An 18,374-nucleotide genomic window follows, 5' to 3' on the forward strand; every position below is an offset into this window, starting at 1 on the left:
GTGTAGGTCGCCTGAGGGCGTCTCTTCTTTGCTCAGACAGGACAGGGTTAAAGGAGCAGCTGATTTAGCGGCTCTGTCTCACTCAGGCCCAGTGGGAGGGAGGGGTTCGGATGCGGGGTGAGCCTGCTGCGGCAGAGGGTGGCGTGACGGTGTACCAGCCTGGGGCGCACTGTGCGTTCTCCTGGGGAAGTTGTCCGTGGATCACGGGACCCTGGCAGTGGCAGGCTGCACAGGCTCCAGGGAGGACAGGTGTGGAAAGTAACCTGTGCTCGCACACAGGCTTCTTGGTGGCAGCAGCAGCAGCCTTAGCGTCTCATGCCCGTCTCTGGGGTCTGTGCTGATAGCCGCGGCTTGCGCCCGTCTCTGGAGATCCTTTAAGCAGCACTCTTAATCCCCTCTCCTCGTGCACCAGGAAACAAGGAGGCAAGAAAAAGTCTCTTGTCTCTGTGGCAGCTCCAGACTTTTCCCGGACTCCCTCCCGGCTAGCTGTGGCGCACTAACCCCTTTAGGCTGTGTTCGCGCTGCCAACCCCAGCTCTCTCCCTCCATCCGACGGAAGCCCGATCCTCAGCTCCCAGCCCCCGCCCGTCCCGGCGGGTGAGCAGGTAAGCCTCTCGGGCTGGTGAGTGCTGGTCGGCACCGATCCTCTGTGCGGGAATCTCCCCGCTTTGCCCTCCGCACCCCTGTTGCTGCGCTCTCCTCCGTGGCCCTGAAGCTTACCCCCTCTGCCACCCGCAGTCTCTGCCCGCGAAGGGACTTATAGTGTGTGGAAACCTTTCCTCCTTCACAGTTCCCTGCCATTGGTGTGGGTCCTGTCCCTATTCTTTTGTCTCTGTTTTTTCTTTTTTCTTTTGCCCTACCCATGTACGTGGGGAGTTTCCTGCATTTTGGGAGGTCTGAGGTCTTCTGCCAGCATTCAGTGGGTGTTCTATAGTAGCAGTTCCACGTGTAGATGTATTTCTGATATATCTATGGGGAGGAAGGTGATCTCTGCATCTTACTCTTCTGCCATCTTCTCAAATCCCCTGTCAAAAGCTTTTTCTGCAGTTGTTGAGATGGTCATATGGTTTTTATTCATCAGTTTGTTAATATGGTGTATCACATTGATTTATTTGTATATGTTGAAGAATCCTTGCATCCCTGAGATAAATCCCACTTGATCATGGTGTTTGATCCTTTTAATGTGTTGTTGGAGTCTGTCTGCTAGTATTTTGTTGAGGACATTTGCATCTATATTCTTCAGTGATATTGGTCTGTAATTTTCTTTTTTTGTAGTATCCTTGACTGGTTTTGGTATCAGGGTGATGGTGGCCTCATAAAATGAGTTTGGGAGTGTTCCTTCCTCTGCAATTTTTTGGAAGAGTATGAGAAGGATGGGTGTTAGCTCGTCTCTAAATGATAGAATTCACCTGTGAAGCCATCTGGTCCTGGACTTTTGTTTGTTGGAAGATTTTTAATCACAGTTTCAATTTCAGCACTTGTGATTGGTCTGTTCATATTTTCTGTTTCTTTCTGGTTCAGTCTTGGAAGGTTATACCTTTCTAAGAATTTGTCCATTTCTTCCAGGTTGTCCATTTTATTGGCATAGAGTTGCCTGTAGTAGTCTCTTATGATGCTTTATATTTCTGTGGTGTCTGTTGTAACTTCTCCTTTTTCATTTCTAATTTTATGGATTTGAGTCCTCTCCCTCTTTTTCTTGTTGAGTCTGGCTATAGTTTTATCTATTTTGTTTATGTTCTTAAAGAACCAGCTTTTAGTTTTATTGATCTTTGCTATTGTTTTCTTTGTTTCTATTTCATTTACTGCTACTCTGATCTTTATGTTTTCTTTCCTTCTACTAACTTTGGGTTTTGTTTGTTCTTATTTCTGTAGTTCCTTTAGGTGTAAGGTTAGATTGTTTATTTGAGATTTTTCTTGTTTTTTTGTGCTAGGATTGTATTGCTATAAACTTCCCTGTTAGAACTGTTTTTGCTGCATCCGGTAGGTTTTGGATCATTGTGTTTTCATTATCTTTTGTCTCTAGGTATTTTTTGATTTCCATTTTGATTTCTTCAGTGATGTCTTGGTTATATAGTAATGTATTTTTTAGCCTCCATGTGTTTTTGTTTTTTACGTTTTTCTCCCTGTAATTGATTTCTAATCTCATAGTGTTGTGGTCAGAAAAGATACTTGATATGATTTCAATTTTCTTAAATTTAGTGAGGCGTGATTTGTGACCCAGGATGTGATCTGTCCTAGAGAATTATCTGTGGGCACTTGAGAAGAAACTCTAATTTGCTGTTTTCGGATGGAATGTCCTATAAGTATCAATTAAATCTATCTGGTCTTCTGTGTCATTTAAAGCTTGTTTTTCCTTATTAATTTTCTGTTTGGTGTAAGTGAGGTGTTAAAGTCCCCCACTCTTATTGTGTTACTGTCAATTTCCTCTTTTATAGCTGTTAGCAATTGCCTTATGTATTGAGGTGCTCCTATGTTGGGTGCATATATATTTGTAATTGTTATATCTTCTTGGATTGATCCCTTTATCATTATGTAGTGTCCTTCTTTGTCTCTTGTAACATTCTTTATTTTAAAGTCTACTTTATCTGATATGAGTACTGCTACTTCAGCTTTCTTTTGATTTCCATTTGCATGGAATCTCTTTTTCCATCCCTTCACTTTCAGTCTGTATGTGTCCCTAGGTCTGAAGTGGGTCTCTTGTAGACAGCATATATACGGGTCTTGTTTTTGTATCCATTCAGCCAGTCTGTGTCTTTCAGTTGGAGCATTTAATCCATTCACATTTAAGGTGATTATAGATATGTATGTTCCTATTACCATTTTTTTAATTATTTTGGGGTTTTTTTTTTTTTGTTGTTGTTAAAACAAAGACACATTTATTCAGCATCACGATCAGACTATTACATTTAGCAATCAACAGCATGGGTGCAAAAAAAAAAAATCTACATTAAAACCCTTTGTTGGAATGCTTTACACTTTCCACAGAACAGAAACTAAAATAACCTGTTATACAATTAGTCACAAATACAGTCCTCGAGTTTTTTTTCCCATACACATGAGTATTGTCTAAAACATGTCTTCTTTGTAGCAGCTAGGCCCTGCCACCACTGTGCTTGGCTGAGTTCACAAATCTGTTGTAACCTGTAGCTTCCCTGTCACTTCTCTGGCTCTCCTCTCCTGCTAAGCGTTGTTTCCTGGCAGTAATCAAAACCTTCTGCCACTGCCATAGCTACTGCTGCTGCTGGAACCACCATAGCCACCTTGGTTTCGGGGTTTGGCAAAGTATTGGCCTCCACCACCATAGGGGCCAGAACTTCTGCCTCCAAAGTTTCCTTCTTTCATGGGTCCAAAATTTGAAGACTGATTGTTGTAGCTGCCAAAATCGTTGTAGCTTCCACCACCTCCAAAATTGCTTCCATCATTACCAAATCCATTATAGCCGTCCCCACTGCCACCATATCCACCACCACCGCGGCTGCCACCAAAGCCACCTCGACCGCTGAAGTTTCCTCCACAACCAAAGTTGTCATTCCCACCAAAACCACCTCCACGACCACCACCAAAGTTTCCAGAACCACTTCGACCTCTTTGGCTGGATGAAGCATTAGCCATCTCTTGCTTAGATAGGGCTTTCCTTACTTCACAGTTGTGGCCATTCTCAGTGTGGTATTTCTGAATGACAATCTTGTCTACAGAGTCATGGTCATCAAAGGTTACAAAAGCAAAGCCTCTCTTTTTGCCACTGCCTCGGTCAGTCATGATTTCAATCACTTCAATTTTCCCATACTGTTCAAAATAATCTCTTAGATGATGTTCTTCAGTATCTTCTTTAATGCCACCAACAAAAATCTTTTTCACAGTTAAGTGGGCACCAGGTCTTTGAGAATCTTCTCTTGAGACGGCCCTCTTTGGTTCCACAACTCTTCCATCCACCTTGTGTGGCCTTGCATTCATGGCCGCATCCACCTCCTCCACAGTGGCATATGTGACAAACCTGAAGCCTCTGGAGCGTTTGGTGTTTGGATCCCTCATTACCACACAATCTGTGAGCGTTCCCCACTGCTCAAAATGGCTCCTCAGACTCTCATCGGTTGTTTCAAAGCTCAAACCTCCGATGAAGAGCTTCCGCAGCTGTTCGGGCTCTTTGGGTGACTCTGACTTAGACATAACGGCAGTGGAGAGTGGGGGGAGACGTCAACGATGCTTACTCGGTGGCGTCCACGAGCAGAAAACTGGGTTTGTTTTTGTAGGTCCTTTTCTTCTCTTGTGTTTCCCCCTTAGAGAATTTCCTTTAGCATTTATTGTAGAGCTGGTTTGGTGGTGTTGAATTCTCTTAGCTTTTGCTTGCCTGTAAAGCTTTTGATTTCCCTGTTGAATCGGAATGTGATCCTTGCTGGGTAGAATAATCTTGGTTGTAGTTTCTTCCCTTTCATCACTTTAAATATATAGTGACACTCCCTTCTGGCTTGTAGAGTTTCTGCTGAGAAATCAGCTGTTAACCTTATGGGAGTTCCCTTGTACATTATTTGTCATTTTTCCTTTGTTGCTTTTAATTTTTTTCTTTGTGTTTAATTTTTGTCAGTTTGATTACTATGTGTCTCAGCATGTTTCTCCTTGGGTTATCCTGTATGGGACTCTCTGCGCTTCCTGGACTTGGGTGGCTATTTTCTTTCCCATGTTAGGAAAGTTTTTGACTATAATCTCTTCTAATATTTTCTTGGGTCCTTTTCCTCTATCTTCTCCTTCTGGGTCCCCAATAATGCGAATATTGGTGCGTTTAATGTTGTCCCAGAGGTCTCTTAGGCTTCTTCATTTCTTTTCATTCTTTTTTCTTTATTCTGTTCCACGGTAGTGAATTCCACCATTCTGTCTTCCAGGTCACTTATCGGTTCTTCTGCCTCAGTTATTCTGCTATTGATTCCTTCTAGTGTATTTTTCATTTCAGTTATTGTATTGTTCATATCTGTTTGTTCTTTAATTCTTCTAGGTCTTTATTAAACATTTCTTGCATCTTCTTGATCTTTGCCTCCATTCTTTTTCCGAGGTCCTGGATCATCTTCACTATCATTATTCTTAATTTTTTTTCTGGAAGGTTGCCTATCTTCACTTCATTTAATTGTTTTTCTGGGGTTTTATCTTGTTCCTTCATCTGGTACCTAGTCCTCTGCCTTTTCATTTTGTCTGTGTTTCTGTGAATGTGGTTTTCGTTCCACAGCCTGCAGGATTGTAGTTCTTCTTGCTTCTGCTGTCTACCCTGTGGTGGAATAGGCTGTCTAAGAGGCTTGTGTAAACTTCCTGATGGGAAGAACAGGTGGTGGGTAGAGCTGGCTGTTGCTGTGTTGGGCAGAGCTCAGAAAAACTTTAATCCGCTTGTCTGCTGATGGGTGGGGCTGGGTTCTCTCCCTGTTGGTTGTTTGGCCTGAGGCAACCCAGCACTGGAGCCTACCCTGCTCTTTGGTGATGCTAATGTCAGACTCTGGGAAGGGGGTCATGCCAAGGAGTACTTCCCAGAACGTCTGCTGCCAATTTCCTTGTCCCCATGTTGAGCCACAGCCACCCCTCGTCCCTGCAGGAGACCTTCCAACTCTAGCAGGTAGGTCTGGTTCAGTCTCCTGTGGGGTCACTGCTCCTTCCCTTGGGTCCTGATGTGCATACTACTTTGTGTGTGCTCTCCAAGAGTGGAGTCTCTGTTTTCCCCAGTCCTGTCAAAGTCCTGCAATCAAATCCCGCTTGCCTTCAAAGTCTGATTCTCTGGGAATTCCTCCTCCCATTGCCGGACCCCCAGGTTGGGAAACCTGACGTGGGGCTCAGAACCTTCACTCCAGTGGGTGGACTTCTGTGGTATAAGTGTTCTCCAGTTTGTGAGTCACCAACTCAGCAATTATGGGATTTGATTTTATTGTGTTTTTGCCCCTCCTACCATTTCATTGCGGTTTCTCCTTTGTCCTTGGATGTGGGGTATCTTTTTTGGTGACTTCCAGTGGCTTCCTGTCGATGGCTGTTCAGCAGTTAGTTGTGATTCCGGTCCTCGCGCGAGAGGGAGTGAGCGCTCATCCTTCTACTCCACCATCTTGAACCAATCTCCAACTTTTTTGAATTAATTTATTCTAGCAGATTTTTTTTCTTTTTGGTCGTGTGTGTATGTGTATTTTTTAGTCTAAGGTTTTCTACATATCACATTGTCTCATCTGCAAACAGAAATAATTTTACCTCTTGCTGTCCAGTTTGGATGCCCTCCCTTTCTCTCTCTCTCTCTCTCTCTCTGTGTGTGTGTAATTGCTGTGGCTAGGACTCATAGTACAATGTTGTATAGAGGTAAGAAGAATGGATATCTTGCCTTGTTCCTGATCTTTTAGTTTCAGGGAAAGCTGTCTGGTTTTCACTGTTCAGTATGATGTTAATTGTGGGCTTTTTGTGTATGGTCTTTATTATGTTAAGGTATTTTCTGTCTATTCCTAATTTGTTGAGAATTTTATCATAAAATGTTATTGAATATTTTCAAAGCTTCTTCTGCATCTGTTGAAATGATCATTTTGCGTAGTGTTTTGATTTGTAATTTAATATCTTCATTTGTTATAGGTCTATTCAGATTGTCTTTTTCTTTTTGAGTTCATTTTAGTAGTTTGTATGTTTCTAGTACTTTGCCTGTTTTAGCTAGGTTATCAAATTTGTTAGCATACAGTTGTTTTTAGTATTTGTTTTACAGTCCTTATTATTTCTGTAAGATCATTAGGAGTGTCCCTTCTTTCATTTCATTTCTAATTCTAGTAATTTGAGACTCACCTCTTTTGTCTTGATTAATGAAGCTAAAGTTTTGTCAATTTTTTTTAGAGAATCAGCTTTCTGTTTCAGTGATTTTCTTTATTATTTTTCTATCCTCTATTTCATTAATTTCCACTCTAAGCTGCTATTCTTTTCTTCTTGCTTTAGGTTTATTTCACTTTTCTTTTTCCAGTATCTTAAAATAGAAGTTTAGGTTATTGGTTTGAAATGTTATTTTTTTTGCAAAATAAGTATTTACAGCTATAAATGTCTTTGTGAGCACTGCTTTTGCTGCATCCCTTAAGTTTTGGTATGTGTCTTCATTTATATTCATTTTGGAGTACTTTTAGAGTTCCTTTTTGATTTCTTCTTTGATGCATTGATTATTTAGGAGTATATTGTTTAATTCCCATACATTTCTGAATTTTCCAGTTTTTATTGCTATTGATTTCTAGTGTTGGAAAGCATATTTTAGTATCATGTCTATCCTTTTAATCTTTTAATTATTTCTATCCTGTCTTCTTCATTAAGACAATCTTTTTATTATTTCTGTCTTCTGCACTTTAAATTCATTGAGGTTTGTTTTATGGTCTATGGTCTGTCCTAGAGAATGTCCCATGTATACTTGGAAAGAATGTATATTCTGTTCCTGTTTTGTGGAGTGTTGTATGAATATTCTATAAATGGTTGGTTTATAGTGTTGTCCAAATCTTCTATTTCCTTGTTGATCTTCTAGCTCATTGTTCTATCTTTTATTGAAAGTGTAGTGTTGAAATCTTAAACTATTATTGCTTTTTAAAAAATATTTATTTATTTTTTAATTTTGGCTGCGTCAGGTCTTAGTTGTTGTATGCAGATCTTTGTTGTGGCATGTGGGATCCTCCACTGTAGTGTGCGGGATCCTCATTGCAGCACATGGGCTCTGTAGTTGCGGCACACGGGCTCTCTAGTTGTGGCCCGTGTGGTCAGTAGTTGTGGTGCACTGGTTTAGTTGCCCCGCAGCATTTGGGATCTTATTTCCCCCACCAGGGATCAAACCCACGTCCCCTGCATTGGGAGGTGGATTTTTAACCCCTGGACCACCAGGGAAGTCCCAAACTATTATTATTGACTTATCTCTTTCTCCCTTCATTTTCAGTTTTGCTTCATATGTTTTTATGTTCTATTAGGTGCACATTTGCTTATAATTGTTATGTCTTCCTCATGGGTTGACTCTTTAATCATTATAAAATGTCACTCTATGTCTAGCAACATTTTTTTTTTTTTTTGCGGTACGCGGGCCTCTCACTGTTGTGGCCTCTCCCGTTGCGGAGCACAGGCTCCAGACGCACAGGCTCAGCGGCCATGGCTCACAGGCCCAGCCGCTCCGTGGCATGTGGGATCTTCCCGGACTGGGGCACAAACCCGTGTCCCCTGCATTGGCAGGCGGACTCCCAACCACTGCGCCACCAGGGAAGCCCTAGCAACAACTTATTTGATTTTATTTTTGCGGTACGTGGGCCTCTCACTGTTGTGGCCTCTCCTGTTGCAGAGCACAGGCTCCGGACGCGCAGGCCCAGCGGCCACGGCTCACGGGCCCAGCCGCTTCACGGCACGTGGGATCCTCCCAGACCGGGGCACGAACCCGTGTCCCCTGCATCGGCAGGCAGACTCTCAACCACTGCGCCACCAGGGAAGCCCTAGCAACATTTTTTTTATGTGTATTTTTTCTGATATTAGTATAGCCACTCCAGGTTTCTTGTGGTTACTGTTTGTATAATATATCTTTTTCCATCCCTTAACTTAGAATCTGTTTGTATTTTGAATCTAAAATGTCTCTTCTGTAGATAGCATATAGATGGATCTTGTTTTTAATCCAGTCTGACAATGTCTGCCTTTGAATTGTTACTGTAGTTACATTTAATGTGATTATTGATATAGGCATAATTGGTTTTATTGTGCTTCACTTTATTGCACTTTGCAGATATTGTGTTGTTTTACAAAGGAAGGTTTGTGGCATTGAGCAAATCTCTTGGCGCCATTTTTCCAACAGCATTTGCTCACTTCATGTCTCTGTGTCATATTTTGGTTATTTTTGCAATATTTCTAACTTTTTCATTATTATTATATTTCTTATGGTGAGCTATGGTGAGTAACCTTTGATGTTACTACAACTTGCTGAAGGCTCAGATGATGGTTAGCATTTTTTAGCAACAAAGTGTTTTTATTTTTATTTATTTATTAAGAAAACACACATATTCACTTTATTATTTATTTATGTATTTACTTATTTGGTTGTGTGGGGTCTTAGTTGCGGCAGGCAGGCTCCTTAGTTGCAGCTCGCCAGCTCCTTAGTTGCAACTCACCAGCTCCTTAGTTGCAACTCTGCAGCTCCTTAGTTGGTGGCATGTGAACTGTTAGTTGCAGCATGCATGTGGGATCTAGTTCCCTGATCAGGGATCGAACCTGGGCCCCTTGCATTGGGAGCACGGAGTCTTATCCACTGTGCCACCAGGGAAGTCCCTATTTAGTTTTTAAAAAGTTATTGGAGTATAGTTGACTTACAATATTGTGTGCAATAAATTATTTTAAAATTAAGGTTGTACATTGTTTTTTCAGACATAATGCTATTGCATACTTAATAGAGTACATTATAGTGTAAATATAACTTTTATATACAATGGGAAACCACAAAATCCTTGTGACTTGCTGTGTTGTGATGTTTGTTTTATTATGGTGGTCTAGAACCAAACCTGCAATATCTTCTAGGTATGCCTGTACTTGGATTTATATTTGCCATTTTACTTTGTGTTTTCTATGTGTGTTATGTCTTTTTTGTTCCTCTGTTCCTCCTTTACTGCTTTCTTTTACATTGAATTAATATTATCTAATATAGCATTTTAATTTCAAAACCCATTGTTTTTGCACTGTATGTTTTTAAAGTAACTTTCTTAATGGTTGCTCTAGGGCTTATAATATACATCTTAACTTATCAGAATCCACTTCACATTTATATTAACTTAATTCCAGTGAGATTTAGAAAAATTACTCTTATATAGCTCTATTCCCTTTCCTATGTTTTCTGTTAATATTGCTATACATGTTACATCTATAAATGTTACAAACCCAATAATACATCGTTATAATTATTACTTTATATAATTTTGTCTTTTAGACTAGCTTAGCTGAGAGGAGAAAGAGCAAGTATATATTTATTATTTTTGTTATATTACCCTTTTTATTTATCATTTCTGGTTCTTTTCATTTATTCTTGCAGATTCAAGTTACCATCTGGAGTTATTTCCTTATTTAGCCCAATATAGCTTTGCTACTATGTACTTTGCGCTGTTATCAGCAAATATATTACAATTTTATATGTTATTGGCCCAAGAATATATTATATACATGATGTTTTATACAATTGCTTTTTAAATTGAGTAGAAGAAAGGAGTAAAATATGCATTTATGCTATTTTTATAATTTCATAATTACCTTTACTGGTGCTCTTTGCTTTTTCACAATAATTGAATTATGACTATTTGGGGTCACTTACTTTCAGTCTGATTAATTTCCTTTAAAATTTCTTGTAAGGAGGGTCTGCTGCCAGTAACAGGTTCTCTGTTTTTATTTATCTGGGAGTATCTTTAATTTGCTTTTATTTTTTAAAGATAGATTTGCTGAATACAGCATTCTTAGTTAATAGTTTCTTTGAACACTCTGAATATATTATTCCACTGCCTTCTGGCCTCCATTGTTTCTGCTGAGAAGTCAGATTTTAATCCTATTGGGATTCCCTTGCAGTGATAAGTCATTTTTTTTCTTCTGTAAAGATTTTCTCCTTATCTTTGGTTTTCACTATTTTTACTATGATGTTTCAGTTTGTGGATCTCTTTGTGTTTTCCTACCTGGAGTTTGTTGAGCTTCCTGGATGTGTAGATTATTGTTTTTCAACAGATTTGAGAAGTCGTCAGCCATTATTTCTTCAAATATTGCAGCACTTAATAGTGTCCCACACTTCTTTGAAGTTTTGTTCATTTTTTCTTCATTCTTTCTCTCTATTCTTCAGGTTGCATAATCTTTATTGCTCTTTCTTTAGATTTGCTTATTATTACTTCTGCTAATTCAAATCTACTATTGGCCCTTTTAGTGAATTTTTCACTTCAGTTATTGTAATTTTCAACTCTAGAATTGCCATTCTGTTCTTTATTATAATTCCTGTTTATTGATGATCTCTACTTGCTGCCACATTTCATAATGCCTTTTTTGCTCTTTAATCATGGTTTCCTTTAGTTCTTTGAACATATTTATAATGGCTGCTTTGAAGATTTTGTTAAATTTGATATCTAGTTGCTCTCACAGGCAGTTTCTGTTGCCTGATATTTTTCCCCAGTGTATGGGTTATACTCTCCTGTTTCCTTGTATGACTAATTTTTGTTGGAAATTAGATATTTTAGATAATACATTGTAGTAACTTTGGGTACTGGTGCCTCCCTCTGGAGCTTGTTATTGTTATTTGCTAGCTTATTGGTCAAGTAACTGGCTGTACTATTTTAGTAGAGTCTATTTCTCTCTTGCACTGGTAAGTTCTGATATTGCTCCTCAGGGAGCATATTCTTGGGTTATGTCTACAGTCACCCTAGGTTAACAGTGGTTTTTTTTGGGTTCTCTTTGGCTGACTCTGTCCCTGACCTTAGCCAGATGTTGAACTCTACTAATTGCTAGGTGATTGTTTAATTACTTTCAACAATGCCCTGGTGCGTAAATTGCTCACCCAGCTGAACCAGTGAAATTCAGAATCCTTTGAAGGGATAGTTCTGGAAGTCTGTTGAGATTTTTTTCTGACTTCAGGCAGTCTCTGCCCAGCTATGTCCTTCCCAGATTCTCTCACACAAACTAGCCAGTTTACAGTTTAGCTTTTATGTCCAGTGATTCTACCAATACCCCAATTGCCCTTACCACAACCTCTACTAAAGTTGAGAGCACCGGTAGGCTTGAACTTCTCCACACTCTGTTGCAAATGAAGTCAGTTCCTTTTGGAAGAGAATAGCTCCCTGGTTTATGACCTGCTCTCCCTCAAGGCAAAATCTCTGAGTTATGGCTATGGAGGTGGAAGAGGGGACAATGGCAAGCTTCTCTGTCAGTGACACTCCCAATTTAGGAGCTGAGTGTTCAGTGGTGGTGGGGAGGGGACGATACCTTCAGATCTTTTTGTTTGACTCTTGCAGCACAGAAACACCACTTTACAAACCAGGAGAATGATGACTGGGGCTCAATATTCTCATCAGCACCACACCCAGGATACAGCCTTCTTGGGGGCTGGGCAGAGGAAGAGAGAGCCACCTCTCACCTACACTTGCCCATAACTTAGCCTCAGTAACAGATAGGTGGGGGTAGGAAAAGAAATACTAACATACTGCCTGTCCTGGGATTGTATCCCTCAAACTGAGAGCTGGATCCCTGCGTTCTTGGCTGTATCCAGTCTGGAGTAAAGTTTCCCTCTTGCTGAGTTAGGAGGGAGGAGGGAGGAAGGAGGAAGCAGATCTCAGTTCAAATACCAGAGACTCTCAATATTCTTAAATTGTAGAAAATTTTCTTGAATGTGTGTTTCTATATTTGCTGTATATGTCCTTCAGCCATGTCCAGAGATTTTAACTGGTTGTTTTCAAATAATTTTCACTAGTTTCACTGGTGAGTGAATCCACAGAGTTCCTCATGCTGTAAAGCTGGAGATCAGAGTCACACCACCCACTCTCTTTATTTCCTCTTTCTGGAAAATGCATTCTCTTTAATAAGATCTTTGTTAGAATTTCTGCTACACTTTATGTTTCATGCTGTCATATTTTCCATCTCTTTCTCCGTACATCCTGGGTTTCCCTTTTAGTTCATAATCCAGCTCATGAATTATCTCTCCAACTCTACATAACTCTCTTTTGAGTTTCTAATTTTATTGATTATATTTCAAATTTCCTTCAGTACTATTTAGTATTTTTTAAATTAAATCTGCCTTGTATGTTAAAGTAGAGTCATTTTTTTCTTGTTTTCTTTTCCTATGGCTTTGTTCTTAATCATTTATCCAATGTGTATTTTATAGTGTATATCTGACCCGTTCTTAAATTCTAAGGAATTTTGATTTCTTGTTTACTAAGCTTGTTTGGCATGAATGACTTAAATTTTATGAAATGCTCTGTCTGTGTAAACTAAGATGTTTTCAATCTTAAAATAAGGAGGCTGTCATCTGTCTTTTCATGTATTTAAATGGAGGTAACTTTGAATTAGAATATCATTTTTTTAGAAACTCATATTAAATTGATGGATAGAGGCATTAAAAGCTGAGGGTGCTAAATCCAAGACAGATGAGACATTATGTGGCCCTTGATGGAAGAGCACGCCACCTCCTCTGAAGTAGCTTTGAAAAAAACCCTGTCTAGATTCAACTTAGCAATTTAGAGGAAGTACAGAGGATCGAGGATTATATTAAATTATGCTATGGGGATGCAGTTACAAAAATCTGGATTATATAAATCTCTCAAGGACAAACAACTGGGTTTCTTCAAATAAACTGTAAGGAGAAAGAGTGCATATGAAAGATTGGAAGAGGGGAGAAAGGAAGAGTGAAAGGACCAGCAAGAGAGGGAGAGTAAACACAGCGATTTAAAAGAAACATAAACTACATATCAACGGATTGCAATGTGTGGACTTTAACTGCCTCCTGATTCAAATAAACAATGTGTAAAAAAATGGCATTTATGAAACATTTGAACTTTTGAGTATTCTGTGCATAGTTGACATTAAGGAATTTTTATTCATTTTTATGTGTACTAGCAGTGTTGTGGCTGTCTTCAAAATACTTATCCTTTAGAAGTAACAGTGAAATATTCAGGGATGAAATTATATATGTGAAATGCTTCAAAAGAACATGGGAGGAGAATAGTGGGTAGGAGTATAGAAGAAACAAATTGGCTATGAGATGATAATTCTTGAAGATGGGTGATGGATAAAGTTAATTACTGTTTTTTGTATTTTTGCATATATTTGGAATTGACTTTCCTATAATTTACTACTTTGGCTTTGTAATCTTGATTATTACAGGGAGGGAATTTGTAAACTAAAGTGAGGCCAAAAAGAGTAGTTAACGAGTGCATCATCACTTTCCGATGTGTAGACTTTTTAATTTTGGATCATCTGTGAAACTGAGGGCATGGTTTGAAAACACTGACAATTTCCTGTTCATTTTCCCTTAAAAGAAAGCATTCAGATGCTTTTTTTTTTATTGTGAAGAAATGTGCTCTACAACAAAATACCTATGAAATCAAGCATATCTTTTTTTCAGTTATATGCTGAATTCTGAAATACTTATGTGTTTCAGTGTTTGTTCTTTTTCAAAAACCATTTTTTCAGGATCTTATTGATATGATTAGTTGTTCAATTTCCAAGTCTGTTCAGTTTAAACTACTGATTGAGGTAAAACCAATAACAATTAATTGGTTGCTCATTAAGTGTAAGGCATGTGCCAGGCTTTTGGGAGTGGCACCTAAATCACTCCACAATTTATAGAAACCTATAATGTCCTTGGGAAGACAAAGTACATGACAAGATGAACAACCCCTGAAAGATGTAAATAATTGTCAAGGCAACAGAACGTTATATAATTTTTTTGCCAACTCAAAATTCAATACCCAGAATTCCTAATTCCCTCCACCCTAAGTGTTTTTCAACTATATTATACCCTGATTAATCCCCACCTCTGCTAAGATAACAAGGGGGCATTAGTTGGGAAAATAGGAGAGAATGGGGAAAAGGGCTCTATTAATACTAATTGAGGCACCAAAATAAGATTTCTACATTCATTCATTCTCCTGGAAAGTGTAGACTTTTGGCTTCTGTCATGCCAGAACACCATGATCGTTATCATGAATGGAACAATTACAGGGAGTGGGTCTCCAGGCTCATATCTACCCACAGGCAGGTCCCGCTTTGCCTCAGGGGTTCTTAATTAGGACTATGTTGATAAAACATGTGAGAAGCTGAGACGCTCTGATTTATTTATGATAACTGAACCCACTCGTCTTTCTTCTCTTTTCCAATCTGGTAGAGAAACAGAGAAGAGATTTTTAATGCTTGCAGTAAATCACACAGAGCAGATTTGGCAGCAGTTTTATAGTTTGGTTTGCTCTTTTCCCCTTTAGCCTGACGACTGAAGGATACCTTTTTGCAAAAGGGAGAAATAAGCTTTGTTCTTAATTGATTATTTAGGATCTAGCTCATCACTGATAAATGAAATGAACAAGGTTGGTATATAACAACATTTTGATGAATGATTGATTACTTTTATCTTCAGAGAGATGGACACATACCCTGTACTGATAGACTAGACAATGAATCAGATCTGACCAATTCCAGATAAATGAAGAAGTTTGTGAGACAAAAGATATTTTGATGAATGATTTACTACATATACATGTAGATGGAGTCATTCAGAAAGTAGTTTTTCTTTATGAAATATTGCTTTTAAAATCCAGTCAAAAGGTGGAAAGAAAGGAGGGTTTATTTTTTAAATTAATTTATTTGGCTGCGTCGGGTCTTAGTTGTGACTCTCGGGATCTACGATCTTCTACGGTCTTAGTTGTGACTCTCGGGATCTACGATCTTTTAGTTGCAGCATGCAAACTCTTAGTTGCAGCATGTGGGATCTAATTACCTGACCAGAGGTTGAACCCAGGCCCCCTGCATTGGGAGCGCAGAGTCTTAGCCACTGGACCACCAGGGAAGTCCCTGAAAGAAAGTAGGCTTTAACATCATAGTTAAAACAAGAAAAAAAAGTTTCATTGGATTATCCAGGAAAATGCAATTACCAGACACAAGATTCAAACCAGGCAATACATTTAATAATTTTGTGAACACCTAATATGTAGGTAATTTTCTTTTCCAGAATTCCTGCTCTTCCAGTGTTCGTTATCTAGTTGGGGGAGTAGAATTTGTACATAAGTAAAACCATTCTAATAAATGGTCTGTGAGTAATATGGACTTCAAGTAGTTTGGGAGTACAAAGGAGAGACTGTTTACTGTGGGCTGGTCTGCCTAGAGTTCCTAGGGAGAAGTGATTTGAACTAGAAATGAAAGGATGACTGAAATTTCAGTAGGCAGAAATGTCATGGGCTTATACATTTATTTAACAATTATAGATAGTAACTCTCATGTGTAAGTCACTACGCTAAATAGACATTGAATCAGACAATTATATTGGGTTGGCCACAAAGTTCGTTTGGGCTTTTCCTTAAGATGTTAAGGAAAAACCCGAATGAACTTTGTGGCCAATCCATAATAACAGTGTGACAACGTACTGTAATAGAACAGGGTGTTTGTGGAACACAAAGGAGAGACAGACAGCAAATGAGCCAAATGAAGAGGGGTGGTGATGGAGCAAAGAGGACCCTCTTCCAGGTGGAGAGACTGCAGTTGAAAAGGGCCAGAGGCAAGAGGGGGCGCAGACTGCTTGGAGCTGCAAGGCCAAGAACTGCTCTGTCCACTATGGTAGCCCTTTGTCACATGCAGCTGTTGAACACTTGAAATATAGCAAATGCGACTGAGACACTGAATTTTAGTTTTATTTAATTTTATTAACTTAAGCTTAAAAATTAACATCTGCTTCAGTATACTTGGAACAACTAACAACATGTGAACCTACTTTCTGAAAGTAAATTTTATTAAATTTAAATACAGATCGAATATTTCTGATGACAATTTAGAATCCAAATTGTGGTGTAAAGTTGGTATAAAATACACACCAGATTCCAAAGGTTTAGTATTTGTAAAAGAATGTGTAAAATTTCATAACTTCTTAATATTAATTATATGTTGACATAATATTTTGGATATATTAGGTTAAGTAAATTAATTTCACCTGTTTCTTTTTACTTTTTGAAAAAAATTTTATTTTCTATTGGAGTATAGTTGATTAACAATGTTGTGTTAGTTTGTGTACAGCAAAGTGATTGTTATACATATACGGGTATCTATTCTTTTTCAAATTCTCCCATTTAGGTTATTACAGAGAATTGAGCAGGGTTTCCTGTACTATACAATAGGTCCTTGTTGGTTATCTATTGGTTATCTATTTTAAATCTATTATAAATATAGTTATCTATTTTAAATATAGTTTGTCAATCCCAAACTCCCAGTCTGTTCCTCCCTCCACACCCTCCCTACCCCAGTAACCATAAGTTCTTTCACTAAGTCTGTGAGTCTGTTTCAGTTTTGTAATAAGTTCATTTGTGTCATTTTTATTTAGATTCTGCATATAAGCGATATCACATACTATTTGTCTTTCTCACTTAACATGATAGTCTCCAGGTGCAGCCATGTTGCTGCAAATGGCCTTATTTCCTTCTTCCTAATGGCCGAGTAATAATACATTGTATATATGTACCACTTCTTCTTTATCCATTCATCTGTCAATGGACATTTAGGTTGCTTCCATGTCTTGGCTATTGTAAACAGTGCTGCAATGAACACTGGGGTGCATGTAACCTTTCAAACCGTATTTTTCTCTGGATATATGCCCAGGAGTGGGATTGCTGTATCATATGGTAGCTCTATTTTTAGTTTCTTAAGGAGCCTCCATACTGTTCTTCATAGTGGCTGTACCAATTACATTCCCACCAACAGTGTAGGAGGGGTTCCCTTTCTCCACACCCTCTCCAGCATTTGTTGTTTCTAGACTTTACTATGATAGCCATTCTGACTGGTGTGAAGTGACATCTCATTGTAGTTTTGATTTGCATTTCTCTAATAATTAGTGATGTTGAGCAGCATTTCATGTGCCTCTTGGCCATCTGTATGTCTTCTTTGGAGAAATGTCTATTTAGGTCTCCTGCCCATTTTTTGATGGCATGGTTTCTTTTTTTGATATTGGGCCCGATGAGCTGTTTGTAAATTTTGGAGATTAATCCCCTGTTGGTAGCAGTGTTTGTAAATATTTTCTCCCATTCTGTGTGTTGTCTTTTCATTTTGTTTATGGTTTCCTTTGCTGTGCAAAAGCTTTTGAGTTTAATTAGGTCCCATTTGTTTATTTTGGTTTTTATTTCTATTGCTCCAGTAGATGGATCAAAACAAAGATATTGCTGTGATTTATGTCAAAGAGTGTTCTGCCTATGTTTTCCTCGAAGGGTTTTAGAGTATCGGGTCTAACACTTAGGTCTTTAATCCATTTTGAGTTTATTTTTGGGTATGGTGTTAAAGAGTGTTCTAATTTCATTTTTGTACATGAGGCTGTCCAGTTTTCCCAGCACCATTTATTGAAGAAACTGTCTTTTCTCCATTGTATAGACTTGCCTACTTTGTTGTACATTAATTGACCATAGGTGCGTGGGTTTATTTCTGGGCTTTCTGTCTGTTCCACTGATCCATATTTCTGTTTTTGTGCCAGGACCATACTGTTTTGATAACTGTAGCTTTGTAGTATAGTTTGCAGTCAGCGAGCCTGATTCCTCCAGCTCTGTTTTTCTTTCTCAAGATTACTTTGGCTCTTCGGGGTCTTGTGTGTCTCCATACGAATTAAAAAAATTTTGTTCTAATTCTATGAAAAATGCCATTGGTAATTTGATAGGGATTGCATTGAATCTGTAGATTGCTTTG

General features: G+C 38.7%; 1 protein-coding gene across 1 annotated transcript; it reads right to left on the reverse strand.

Annotated features, from left to right (window-relative positions):
• Positions 1–3,111: 3,111 nt before the first annotated feature.
• On the reverse strand, positions 3,112–4,202 carry LOC109547309 (heterogeneous nuclear ribonucleoprotein A1-like). The gene has a single exon (XM_033858020.2). The coding sequence runs from the start codon at positions 4,164–4,166 to the stop codon at positions 3,204–3,206; it is 963 nt and encodes a 320-aa protein (XP_033713911.1). The 5' UTR covers positions 4,167–4,202; the 3' UTR covers positions 3,112–3,203.
• Between the last annotated feature and the right edge of the window lie 14,172 nt (positions 4,203–18,374).

This window comes from Tursiops truncatus, chromosome 6 (genome assembly GCF_011762595.2).
Source record: "Tursiops truncatus isolate mTurTru1 chromosome 6, mTurTru1.mat.Y, whole genome shotgun sequence".
NCBI lineage: Eukaryota > Metazoa > Chordata > Mammalia > Artiodactyla > Delphinidae > Tursiops > Tursiops truncatus.

What these genes read in the sequence shown, in the direction of transcription:
- LOC109547309 (XM_033858020.2), bottom strand. Translation starts at nt 4,166, where the DNA reads ATGTCTAAGTCAGAGTCACCCAAAGAGCCCGAACAGCTGCGGAAGCTC.